This window comes from Manacus candei, unplaced genomic scaffold, assembly GCF_025592945.1.
Source record: "Manacus candei isolate 608988 ecotype Guabito, Panama unplaced genomic scaffold, ASM2559294v1 h1tg000077l, whole genome shotgun sequence".
Lineage (NCBI taxonomy): Eukaryota > Metazoa > Chordata > Aves > Passeriformes > Pipridae > Manacus > Manacus candei.
In genome coordinates, this window is record NW_026138125.1 from 3,716,414 (window position 1) to 3,730,594 (window position 14,181).

Below are 14,181 nucleotides of genomic sequence, written 5' to 3' on the forward strand. Positions count from 1 at the left end.
AAGCTTTATCTCACCATACAAAGTGCTAAGCAAAACAGGATTGGCACAGCCAAGTATCCTGTAAAAGACCCCCTAATAAAAATTCAGTCTCAATTCAACTATGCCAAAATTAATTGACATGGTTTTTGCTTGTGTAGACAGTGACAATACCAGCAACATCAAAACAGTAACCTCAAAATATGAGAGCTAAATATTTCTAAGGTATGTGTATGTAAGCTATAAAATATAATTCATAGCATAAAATTAACTACTATGGTTTTCTCTGTACCATGTGATCCAGCCTTGATCTTGCTCTTTCAGAAGAAACACACAAACAACAAAAACAAAAAATAAAAGGGGGAAAAAAAAGATCTTGACTTTCTTTAAAATAAATGTTTATGCTCCTTTGGGAACAATTCAACATCAGCCTCACTGAGCATGACAAAAAGGGAAGATCCTAAAGGCTGCTGTTAGCTAACAAAATTCCAATTGCAATTTCAAACAAAGAATGTATTAATGGGGCAAATTCTCTCCCTTAAGACTTAAGCTCATTCAGCAAAAATGTCTAAGAGGTAGTACTTTCTCTCCCTGGTGCCAGCTTATTTGGAAGCTAATAGCAATTGCATTAATTTTTAAATGCCCCTTTTTTCTAAAAAGAAAGGGAACTTCCTGAGTATTGGCTAAAGCAGCAGAAATACCAAGTAATTAAAGCAAATAGTGCATCTTCTATTAGCAGATACAATTCAAGGCATTCTGAAACTTGGTCAACTTGAGGGTAGATTTCGGGGCAGATTTTGCACAAAAAAACCAAACCCCCAAAACCAAAACCAACCAACCAAACAGACACCAAAAAACCAAACCAAACCAAAAATGACAAGGAAAAAAAAAAAAAAAAACCACAACAAATCCAACAACACCCCTAAATAAACTATACTTCTACATGGCTTTGAAAGTAAGAGAGAGTCCCTGAAAAGCATTTGTGATAAGGGGAATGCTGTTATACTGACCTTGACATAGCACAACAGGACTATACATACTAGTTTGGTTTAGGTATTCAAAATTTAGATATTATGGTATCAAAAAGGAGAAACTTTTAAGCAGTAAATAAAAAATGATCTTTTAAACAGTATTTTATTTGTACTGACTCCTGATGTTCATTTTTATGCTTGGCAGCAGACTAGAAATATTAACTAGAAATATGCTTTAACTAAAGACAGCAAATATTCAGCAACTCTTCTGAACTCTGTATGGAGTAAATTGATTTCAAAGTTTTCTTCTATAAAATATGTCAGTAAGTTCACATGTGTAGTAGTAATTTCATTTTCTAAGCTCCATCCAAGCAAACCTATGGCCTTTATTTCATTTCTCCACTGATACAAGTAGCTACAACTATGGATTTTTCCCCTACTCTCGAAGAACTACTTACTCTTATTCTGTGCAACATACAGTGTTGCTGTAGACAGGATGTGGGAGAAAATTTAAAAAGGAAAAGAGAGATGAGATCATAGATCCTGTCTAAGAAAAGGTAAATCTAACCAATATTTTATGCCTATGAGCCAATGCACATATGCTACCCATTTTATTTGATACTTTCACAGTATCTCTTGGACATACAAGAAAAATGACAATAAAGGCAATGTAAATACCCAGAAGAAACTCAGCTATAAAGTTATGATTCACTTTCCAGTAATTATGAGATGATCAGCTTCAACATCAGTGGATTGAAACATTGGAAAGTATCTTTGTCATGCCACAAGTCATATTTGGTTTTCTATTCTTGTTCACCTAGTCACCTCAAAATACTAAGAGATTGTAAGGAAGAAGATCCTTTTATAACAGATCTTCAGAGAAATTGTGTAAGTACCTTGCTGTTTACGTGGATCATAAATCTGGAGTCCAAACAAAGGTGGTCTTTCACTTCTCAACAGTGTCACATTCCTTGTAAGCAGATCCAACTGGAAAATTGACCCATTCATATAATCTGTCCAGTAAATATAATTTCCATGGTGTGACAGCCCAAAAGGATGATTCAAATCTTTTCCACTGTAGACTACCTGCAAGTAATTAGCGGTAGGTGAGCATCATGAATTATTAATTTTTCAGACAACTTAAACTGGGAAACAGGAAAGCTGAGGTAAGTACTGTGCCCAAACATAACTTAATGCAATAAAATCAAGTAAAGAGTGCAAAGCCCTTCTGTTCGCCAGCATCAACATCTAATTTCAAAAAATTTTGTGTAAATTCACTGTAAGTGGCCACTGTCAGATAACACAGGAAGAGGCTGCCCAGGGAAGTGGTGGAGTCCCCTGAAGGGATTTAAAAGACATGTAGATGTGGTGAACTTGGCAGCTGCAGTTTGGAATGATGAGTTTCCTTCTGGCTGGGATCCTTGCTTGAACTAATTCCCAAAAGTCTATTTCTATCTTGCCTCTAGAGAGAAGGAAGCAGTTCATCAGATGCCCTACCTTGTCTCTATTTATAGACACAAACCCAAGGGAACAGGGAGATAAAGCCAACTAAAAATACAACTACTTTGAGGTGACAAACATAGTTCCCTTTAGTCTTTCAAATTTTCTTTTTGGGCTTGGAATCCTTTTGGTCAGAACTCCCCATCTCAGTGAAATGCTTTTGATCAAAATGCATCAATCAGTCAAAAATCCACCAGCTACTGGTGGAATTAAGGACCTCCCCATCCCCCCAAATCTTCACTATACGGACACAGAATAAAAGATGTGATTGATCCAGTTAGTTGTAGGATATTTGGGTTAAAATTTAACAAGTAATGATTCAGCATCAAAAGTAAGTATCTTCCAGGTTTTTTTAGCTACATAGATTTTATTCAAGTAGTTATGCATTTTATTTATATCCCAGGACTACAGAAAAACACTTTTCAAAAGAAGCCAGAATCATTCTGTGACGCACTGAAAAATAAAACCTGTAAAGACAGGTGCTTCTTATTATTCACCAGTCATCAGTTTCATGAAGCAGACGGTAAACCTTTCTTAAATTATCAGACTCCAGTCTAAGCTTTAACCATTTTTGAGATGTTTTGTTCTGTGCTTGTTACTTCCACAGAGCAACACAGAACCTCTACACAGATTTGTATCTAGCTAGAATAGGCAAAAAAAATAGGCAAAAACTAAAGCAATCTCTCTCCCTCTTACCTCCACTTGTTGACTGCTGCCATTCTGCATATTACCACAAATGCTCAAGCAGGGTATTGAGATTCATCAAAACCAGCTTATCAAGTTAAATAAAAGGCTCTCCCTAGCAGAGCCAAAGAAATGTTTTTTTTCCTACTAAAAAGCTCTTTGTAGCTTGATTTGAGTTCTTTATGGCCTAATCAAAACATAAATCATTGTCACACAAGAAAAATAGATTTTTAAAAAAATAATAATCAAGTTTAGCATCACTTACTGGAAATGAAAATTTTAAGCTGCATTACAGTCTCTCACAGGAGAATGCCAACATCACCTGCTTCAGCAGAGATGATGCTGGACATGCCTCAGGGTTATGGAGACTTTAAAAACCTTGAGAAGTATTTTTTACATAGCACAATAAAATCCGGGGAAAGAGCCTGCCTGTGGCAAAAACAGCAGTATTTTTCTTTTACCTTCCTGTCAGTTCCATTCAAAAATATCCTTTCAATGTGATCATAATAGGCATCACACCAGTACAACACATTGGCACGATAGTCCAGAGTTAAACCATTTGGCCACAACATCTTTGATGTTACAAAAATCTGCCGACTGTGGCCGTCCATCCAGGCCTTCTCGATCCTTCCCACGCTGGCATCTATTTCATCTTCTTCCCAGTCTGTCCAATACATCCATCTATGAAGTTATAAAAACACGAACACTCAGATACCATTTTAATCATGTGAATTATACTGTAGACTTTCAGCAACAGTTCATCTCCAAGCCAGAGCAATTTTGACTTTGGCATGTTTCTCTCCATTGCTGTTTCTACAACTGTGTTTACTCTCCCTGTGTAGTAGATGTCGCTGAAGTGACACTTGTGTAGTTCTGCTTATATTGTGATGAATTACACAAATATCAAATGGGCCAATAGCCAAGAAAGTGAAAGAATTCCTTAAGACCTTATTTAATCCCACCAGAATTATGATTTTTTTTTCCTTAAACAAAGACTTGTATTGACTTTACCACAAAGTTCAAACTTTTGCAGTGAGGTTTTTTTTTGGCCTAGTCTAACTTGCCTTTATGATGCAAATCTAATTTTTATTATGCTTAATACTATGAGAAAAGTTGCAATACATTAATTAATTGCACTCTAGCTTAGGAGCTACCTGGCAAGGGATAACCTTGACATTCTGTGAACTTCAGATCCCACATGAAAGCAGCCAAATTGCTCAGAAAACTATTAGGAGCACTTTGTCCATCACAAAAATGTTTAGAAATATTTGCTGTAAAAAGTAGTTGGAAAATAGCTAGTAGGCAATTTTAACATAGTTTCATGGTTTATAGTGCAGCAATGTAGATTAAAAAAAACCCTCTGACAAATAGGCATCTTTCCTACTTTGGAAAATTTAAGCAAGATTCTGTTAAGGAATCTACAATATTGGTTCAGATGAGTTCTATGAGCTATTCTCTACTGGACACTACAGAATACATCCTAAATATTTTTTTTCATTATTGAATTAATCTGATTATTATATTTTATTACAGAATTTGCTGGTGAAAACTGTGATTTCAACAATTTAAAATACACAACTTGAACTTGTAAAAGGATTGTACAGCATTTCAGTTATTAAGTATTAAACAGAGGAAAGACATCATACCAATCCTAAATGGATCCTATTTGTTCAAGCTGAATGATTTAATTGGGATTGATGTGCCTTACCTTTTATTTGCCCAGGTTTACATTTCTGAAATAACTTCTGTGATCCTAACACACTTAATGGGTCTGCACTTTGAAGAATGGAATTTAAATTCTGAATTTACAAAGGAATGAATCACTGAAGTGAAAAATTATTTTGTTATCACACCTGTGTATATGATATCAACTGGTAAAAAATTTTAATCAAATACACTTCTGTATAATCATAATTTGATTTTTATTTTATATAAGGAACAGGGAAAAATAAAGAAAAATCGCACCATTGTTACACAGGTTTGCAGATATGCAACTGTAGTTTTTGGTTGGTTGGTTGTTTTTTTTTTCTCCCTCATCTTTTTCAGGTCATCCACTAGAAGGTTATTTTGGGTTCCTTTAATGTTTTGGTAAATATATGCTAAGAACATCAGTCAATTTTTGATCCATGAGCCTCATAAACTTTGTTGCATATTTGACTGAAATAACTAGGTTTAATCAAAGAATTATAAAACCTGCATAAGTCCTGAAGCTCAGGCAGATGCAGGTCAACATGGTACTTATTTTACTGGAAGACAAAGTATGTTTTACAAATATTTATGTGAGTGCTCAACAGCAATTACTGAGCTTTTCTCCATTAAATTTTTGTCTGTACTTATTCTAGTTATCATGTCATAAGCTAAGACACGCTAACAGTAACAGACATTTACATCAATGTGCCTTAATTGTATCTCAAAATGCAGTTAATGCTTCTACACTGGTTAAATCAAGACTAAAATAGTTGAAACGTAATTAAAATGCCATAATAAATGCTATCCCTCAGGAAGAGCTTCCATGAAGGACATGCTATTTTATTAGGAAAGTGTTTTATATAATAGCCCTTTTCAGACAATACATCTTCATACACTATTACATGTGCCATGTATCTACTGAGCTGGAAAATTTAACAAAGTAATTGTAGGTGTGCTTACTGTTCGTGGTCTGATTTTATACCCTTACTATCTGACCTTAATGAATTGTAGCCTTTCCACAGTCACTTCCACTCAAAGACATGCTCAAAACAGAAAACCTGGTAGTGTAAATATTTTCTAGTAATAGGAAAACAGCAATCAATCCAGCCATGCAAAAACTACCCACCTACATTGTTCTCTAGTGACAATTCCCTGAATAAATCTAACTGTGAATTCCTAAGTAAACCACAACTATACCACATTAATTTAATGTTCTTTTTATTATGCAGCCTATCAAAACTAATTATGCTAATAAGTAATGAAAAGTACCTGTCTCATTTAGTTTTGTAAAACAACGTGTACAAGGATATGGGCATAATTATCTTCAGAAGCTGAGACTTACAAGGAGAGAAATAAAGAAGAGCCTCATAAAGTTCACTTAATATTAAAAATTCATACAGGTCTTACACACTCAATTTGTTTGAGAAAAAGGTGAATCACATTGAGCTTAACAGGACAGACATTTAGTGGTGACTGAGCAGATATGTTCTTCTGATGGCTTCAGGCAAGAATACTGGACAGGAATTACAGATATTATAGACTCCTGGAGAATTCCAGATTATGACATGACTCTACAAACCTCATCCTAAGCAAATTCACTTCTGTATTTATACTATAAAGACAATCATTAAACAAAAATCAGTTTGCTTCATACCCATTGACAGGATCAACAACAATTCCTCTAGGGTGGGACATGTCTCCCTCCAACAAAGTTTTTCTGCTCTGAGCAGCTTTTTCTAGTCTGGCGACAGCAATTGTTTTCCTGTGGCCATCATTTGTCCAATAAAGATTATTTCCAATCCAGTCCACTGCTATGCCTTCTACATTATCAAGATCTGTTGAGAGAGAGAAGACAGCAGTAAGAGATTAATATTATTTACGTTCTAACATTATCCATTAATATACACAACGGACATGATACAGTCCACACAGGTAAGTTAGATTATTTCTTTGAATCTGAATCACATCTGATGTGTCTGTCAATATTAGTCTCCGCTAAAGGTACTCCACAAAAAAGACTAGTCATACAACTTGTGTATTAAACTGTAAGTCTTCATATGTTAACCATAGGTAGCCCTGGGAAAATCACTATTTAATAAAATCCTACTTAATTTTAACCTTAAATAGAATTAACACTCAAATCAAGCACAGTTTCTAAGATCAGCTCTAGTACTCTAAATTACCTTGCTTTTACCTAAATCACAAGTTTCGTTCTTATTTAAAAAAAAAAAATAGGCAAAATGGGCATTCAATTAGCATTTGTTCCATTGTCTCTTGACTGTACAAAACACCACAGCCCATAGATAACCTATGGTATGTCAGCAACACACTACGATAAAATATGACAGTTTTACTCATACAATGAAATATTGTGCTTTTTATGCACTTGGATGCATTAACAGCATCTATAAAAGGTGCTGTTTCAATCTCAATAGCACTGCAACATGATAAATTACTTTGGTGTTTTTGTTGAACAATGTTTTTTAGTGATTGTAATACCATCATATTATAGCCCCTCTTAAGTTAGCAGAGCTGTAATGTTTTCAAATACCTTGTCATTGCAAAACTTTTCATTTTTTATTTTTATAACAATTTCCCTTAAAAAAGAAGCAAAACGCATTTCAACATAATGTTGAAGTATATTAAAATTATGATATAACTTGCATTGTATACTAAAATTTAAAAATAACAAGCATAACCCTTATTGAGAGAGATAAAAATAACCATTATGAAGAGAGATAATTCAGACAGCATGCTTTCAATTTTTTAAAACAGAAAACTAAAGAAGCTGAGGGTTACTGAAATTCATAGTGTGATAGCCGTGTCATATTTTTAAAATTGCCTTTTCCCCCTGGTGGTATACTCTGTCTGGGCACATGGCAGTGAACAAACAGCAGAGATGAATAAAGACAAATATGAAGATTATATATATGTTTTGTACATTAAATGAAGGAAAATCTTGACAACAACATAGAAAATAATTGAAAAATCAGTTTAGTTGTACTGAAAAGTCAGCAAGGTCTAGAATAGTTCAGGATTCTTTCGAGCTTTAATGATGTCTGTAACTCCAAGTGTGCAATCATCCTACTCCAGGCATATTGCTTATGTTAAATTAAACATCATGGAGATGTATGTATATATGTATGTTTATAAAACCGTGATGTATTTTACAGTTGCTAGGTTTTGTTTGCTGCTTTCTTTACTTTACTGCAAAGTACAATCTACCACCAGCAGGATTTTAATTGTAATTGGACCTCCCTTCCTTTACATCAAATTAACTTGAAATCGTTGTGAAAGTCCAAAAAATATTACAGATATTTGGTACCCAGCGAAGTTATCAACTAAACCTTGTTCACTTAAGAAACTAGACCTAAATTTAGTAAATCAGTCGTGGGTGTAGAGATGACAGTACATCCTGTGAGACATGATGTAAGAAAGTTACGGGGAAAAAAAGGGAGAAGTTCTCAAAACATGTTTTAACATTATTATCCGTATTTCTGATATACCTAAACATCACTGTACTTTCGAGGAACTATTTTAACTTGTGATCTAAGGAGCTTGAGGGAAGCAATGGTGTCAAAATGCACCCTGCAGGATATGAAACAACAGTATGATGACACCTAACCCAGCAAGCACCCAGTCTGACAAGAATCAGCCCAAGTTCAGAACAGCCGAGGGTCAGTCGGTGTCTGAGATCAGTGCCAGCACCTCAGCCAGGTCTCCCAGGCTGATGGACACTGTCGGGTTTATTTTCAGTCTCTCAGTGCCTTTGCTGCATTCTTTTGAAAAGAAAATGTCAGAGCCAGCTGGGACTTTCTGAGAGCGGAGAGTGGCCTTTGGTCTTGGAGTGAAAAAGTATGTTGAGAAAAGTGCAAAATATGGAAGGGAAAAGAACAGAATGTTTCACCAAGGACCTGGAGCCCAAGGCTCATGGAGGAAATCTGCTGAGTAGACCAGGCAGCAGAGACAACCCTCAGCTGTGAAAGAAATGTCCTTTAAAGCTCTGAGGGGTCTCAGCAGGTTTTTTACAACTCAAGAAAACACCAACACGACTAAAATCAAACTTGAACACAAGGTGTTCAAATCGCATTTTATTTTTATTCCGTCTCACCCTGTCATTTTGGGCTAAACACAGTTTTTATACTAATAAGATCAGCTTTTTCATGAAAGTGTTTTGGTTTCTTTCCTTCTTTGGGAGACAAAACAGTGCAAATATGGATACTCCACTGGTATCAACAGCAAAACTAAGTTTAGATTAGAATGTTAGATACCTCCTAAAATTTACAAGCCTGTTGCTCCAAAGCTATTCAGTTTCACACAGTAGCTACTGCATGTGAGCTACCACGCCTTCTGTGGGATTTATGGAGCATATGTGTTTCTAAACTAAATACAATCCAAGTAAAAAAGAAACTCACGTTAACTAGATTCTAAATATATCAGGAAGTGTTAAAAATAAAGATTTTTACAGCACAATCTTATAGAGGCAAATTTCATTATTTTTGTGAAGCTATTGTTTAAAGTTCACTTTTATTTCACTATCTAAAAGCTTTAAATGCATTCCTTACTTTTTAGATGGGTTTCACAACAAGTAGTAAACAGGAACAAAATAATGGCTACTGTGGTTAAACAAAATTGATTTGACTACAGTAAACCAGTAAAGCCCATTCCATATAAAAAGAATGAGAGAGCAAAATACCATTGTGATCATTCTTCACTTGCTAATCGAAGAGTTAACATTTGTAATTCTGGAAATACTACCAGAATTTTACTATCAACAGTAGTATGTGGGCTACAAATACGCTGAATATAGATACAAGATTTTTAAAAACTTGTAGTTCTAGTAGCAACAATTTGCCACACTGCTTTTAAATGTGAAACACATTATAAGCACAGCATGTAATTTGGTATAGAATAGCTTAGCTCATCAATGTCAGTTAGATCATGTACCTTAATAGTGCCTAAAACACTAGATAAACATAAAAACTGAGGAAAAAATAATTCTGCTCTATACCAACCAGCTAAACAGCAACCAAAGATCTTTACAGACTTACTTTGGCCTTGTTTAAGCAAAAGGCATCCCTTGATCATCTTTATTAGCATTTACAGTAAATAACATGTTAAGGCTCACACCAACCCCAAAAAAACCTAAGGGGGACAAAGATAAGTAGAAAATCCAAGAGTTTGTATTTATGTTACATCAACTAACCAATATTTAGATCCCTTTAAAAATGTCTAGTTTGTTCCCTTTTTTAATGTGAAAAACTGATTTTATATGCAAGTTTGAAAGCTTAATTATAACAATTTCTGTTGCTGGTGGAAGCACGCAGCTCTGGTTGTTTGCTGCCAACTCTGGCCTAGGCTGTGCTTTGGGCTGTCAAACAGTTGTCAGTACTACCCTGCAGTTTGTTTTCCAAAGTGAAGAATATGAAATCACAGCTGAAACTATATGGGAAATCAAATTCCAGCAGTGTTAGGTGCTCAGTGATCACAATTCCCAGTCAACAGGTGGTAGGATCAGGCTCTTGTGTAGGCAAACTGTAATTATCTGAGTTACAGTGTTGTTTGAGTGAGTGTATCTGTTCTTGAAAAACCCAACAGTCACAAAAAATGAGAACTTCTACTCTGAGAAGTGGTACCTACCACAGGTAGAAGTCCTTAACAACATGCTGTTCAGAGCAAATATTAAACCACCTCCTGACACACCTGATTTTCTGTAGTAACCTTCCACCAAGGAATGATTTAATCTGTCCCTGCTGAGTTCTTGAGACTTGACAAGAATAAAAGCTGAGGTGTTACAGATGGAGGCCATATTAATTTTTTAAATTATGAAAAATAAAGTAACAAATGTTCCTTAAACATACTTTAAAGTTATGAAACTACATCAAGTTCAAACTAACAATGTAAGCTCCTGGGGCATGAGGGGGTGGGAGGAGGGAATGACAGTGACAGTTTTTCAGCCTTTGCAAATAGCACCACCAATAATATATCATCAGAAAATCCATAACTCTTTTGGTATTGCATTAGTGGTTTTGCTATGTTGTGTGTATGTTCCTTGCTGCTATTATAATGTTTAAATCTACATATTGCCTGCTTCTTCCTCTACTCCACATTTGAATTACTTTGTTGTAAAGTGAAATGTGTGTTCAGTAGGAGAAAGTGAGCAGTGGAAGTTCTGTGATGTACATTATCCATTCCCATACTCACAGTGAAATGAAGAATTACCAAACTGACAGCTGAGTATTCCTTATTTACCCAGACAGCTGCCTTTTATTAAGCAATCACGTATGCAGGGTAAAGAGCCTGTCACTGTTCCTTGCAACTGCTGCTGAAGGGATCTTTGTGAAGACTCTGAGGAGAGACCTTACACCAAAAGAGCATCATATCACTGCACAGTGCAGATAACTTCTGGGAGACTGATGGATTAACACACGGGTTAAGAATGACAGGGAATGAAAAATCCCTATGCTAAAACAATGGTCTTTTAGGTACTTTCCCTGTCTTGAGCTTCAATATACAAGTAAAGATATTAAGCTCTCTGAAGGCTAAGATGAATATTCATACTGTTTATTTTCTTGAGGACTAGAAAATAATTACTTTAGAATGGATTTCAGCTGAGGCAGTTGCTACCTCCTGCTGAAGCAGTCCTTCAGAAAAAGGTCCATAAAGGAAGGAGAAATATGGATTGACAAACTGGAGGTTTTACCACTGCAACAGCACTTAGTACGACAAGATATGATTCTAGACCAGTGTAGTGGGAGAGGTGGAAACCAGAGAACTGCCAGTGTTTTCTCTCATTGCTACAATAAATAGAATAAATATCCTAATTAAGGTTCTATAAGATATTTAGGTGTTCCTGTTGCTTCCATATATACAATAGAAAATGCATCAGGAAAGTCAGTGTTTTTTCTTCCCTAGTGACTTTTCAAGAACTACGGACTGTCTCACTCTGCCAAATTACTTGAATAAGCTCCAGAATCAACACTGTGATACAGGTTGGAGTGAAGAAGTCTTATAAAGTCCACAAGGATGTGGGATGGCTCAATAAATATCTATCTATGACACAGGAATTACTCACTGGTGGGTACAAGCTTAACTGGACAAAGTAAGAATTCACGGCAGAGTGACTTTATCAAACTTCACATTTCTGCCCTCAGGAACAATAAACAGGAAGCTGTAAAAAGAGTATCTCCAACTCTGCTCAAGGCCTAATTTGGGTCCGTTTTCCACGGGAGATTTAAATAAAACTTTAAATTATCTGTAAACGTCAGTTCAGCTTCTCCTTAGTGGGAATCTCTGAATATCATTATCACTTAGCATTGCCTACCATCTTTGAGGATCGTTTCTCGCTCCGTGCCATCAATTTTCTGTCGTCCAATTAGGAAACTGGTGGTATCAGCAAAGTAAATGTAATTGGTTTCGGCATGGAAGTCCAGAGCACGAGGATTGACCAAGTTCTCTATAGGAATCATGTACTCATCAGATACTTTGGTATTCAGGTCCATTCCCCGGATTATTCCTGGGCGTCCCTTCCCATAAAAAAGAAACAATTCATTCTTTGGTCCTGCAAAAGAAAGATTACAAACATAAACAACTGATGCTGCCTAATCTTCTTTACAGTGCATAAAGTCCCTGTTTAATTAACTGACACAATTAGTGGGGAGCAGGAGCATTATTTGATACTAAAAATTAAACTTTCATATATTCTGGAGGTATCTAAACTCAAAAAATCCAGATAATTATATTACCTTATTTAAAACACAAATTACTTCAGTAAGCTGCTTACATCGAATTTTTTTTTTTTTTTTGTGTAAAAGTGCACACTGAAAAGCAGTGCTAGATCACAGAATAACTCCGCATCTGCTGTGAAGTGGACATATATAGCTCTGTAGACATTTAATTTTACAATTAATTAGGATTTATCAGGGTAATGTAGATCATGACTAAAGAAATCATTAAATCCAACAATACAACTCCAGCAAATACAAAACACCATTTTTTTCACCTGAAGTTTTTAAACAACACCACCACTAAATAACACAAAAACCCAAACAACACAAAAGATTACAGTAAATTTCTTTCAAATTGAAAGGAATACAATAAACCAACACAGATTGTTCTTCCATACTGAGATACAAAACATGGATACCAATATTTCCTGTTTCTCAGGAGATTGCTTACAATTTAATGAATTAAGTTAATTACAAAAACTGAAGATTAGTAAAGTTACTTTCTTTCTTTAAATATACTTATAAATATCCTTAGAGGCTTAATGCTACCAATATACCTCTTAAAATTCTCTGCTTCCTCTCAGGTTTGTTTTTCTGTTTGTTCGGGTTTTTTTTATGAAATTGCTAATGAAAACTGTATGAGGTTTGACTGAGGGCAAGTATATCCATCTACCAGCATCCATCAGAGTATCTAACTGCATGTTTTTCACCTGAACTAAATCAATACCATTTGATTGAGAAATGAGATAAAAAACAGGCGTTCCCCAAAATTTTCAGTGCCCTCCTGTTGGCTGTAGGTGACCAACAGGTTGTGTATATGTAATGTTAGGTATAATCACAGTTGCACAAATCAGATTTGCTTTTCAAAGGATTATGAGAAAAACCTTGCTTGACTTATTGACATGAACAGTTTGCTTCTGCCTTACCAGTTGATTGCACGGGTGGAAATTGGATGTGACAAACTATTTAACAGCATTCCAGTACCTGTGAGCTGTGAAAATGGATGACATATAAATAAAGACTAAGATTAATTTAAAACTTGTGATAATTTTTAGTGTTCTTTGAGCGGCATCCCGGGTTTAATCTGTCACTTCGGTGAACTAAGCCAAATCAAATCATTTTAAGGGAATGAAAGGAGTATGTGAACAAAGTGCCAGGTACACGTTAAAAAGAAATTTTACCCCAAAGCAGCTCTTGTGATTTCCATTGTTATTGATAAGCACACTAAGGAACACCCAGAACTACACCCTGGAATATTCACGGCTCGCAGACTCTTTGATTTAAATAACATACTTTTGCATGACCTGCCATCGCTCCCCAGGATGAAGCCAGTCCTGCAGCGACAAGTCCGTGCTTTGTAGCTGCTGCTGAGCAGACAGATGTGTGAACATCCCCCCGGCATTCCATATGGGTCCACTTCACATGCGTGGCTTTTGACTATGGCGAGGGAAAAACAGCATTATTCACATCCATTTAAAGCAAGATAATTATAGGCATCGGCATGTAGAAAGTTTAGAAAGAAAGAAAAAGGGAATTTGTGTCACAATACATCTTTCCCCAGAATATAACTACAAAGGAAGGTGTTTTTTTTAAGATGGTACCCAAGTCAGACAAGTATTCCCCAGGGCCATCTC

General features: G+C 35.6%; 1 protein-coding gene across 1 annotated transcript in view; it reads right to left on the bottom strand.

Moving 5' to 3' along the window:
- Window positions 1-14,181, bottom strand: part of LRP1B (LDL receptor related protein 1B) — a 506,665-nt gene that overhangs the window by 230,738 nt on the left and 261,746 nt on the right. Inside the window, exons 10-14 of the mRNA XM_051810328.1 lie at window positions 13,841-13,984; window positions 12,145-12,381; window positions 6,475-6,655; window positions 3,593-3,812; window positions 1,844-2,033 (exon numbers count right to left, since the gene is read on the bottom strand). Of these exons, the coding sequence (XP_051666288.1) occupies window positions 1,844-2,033; window positions 3,593-3,812; window positions 6,475-6,655; window positions 12,145-12,381; window positions 13,841-13,984 (972 nt within the window). The remainder of the gene's footprint in view (window positions 1-1,843; window positions 2,034-3,592; window positions 3,813-6,474; window positions 6,656-12,144; window positions 12,382-13,840; window positions 13,985-14,181) is intronic.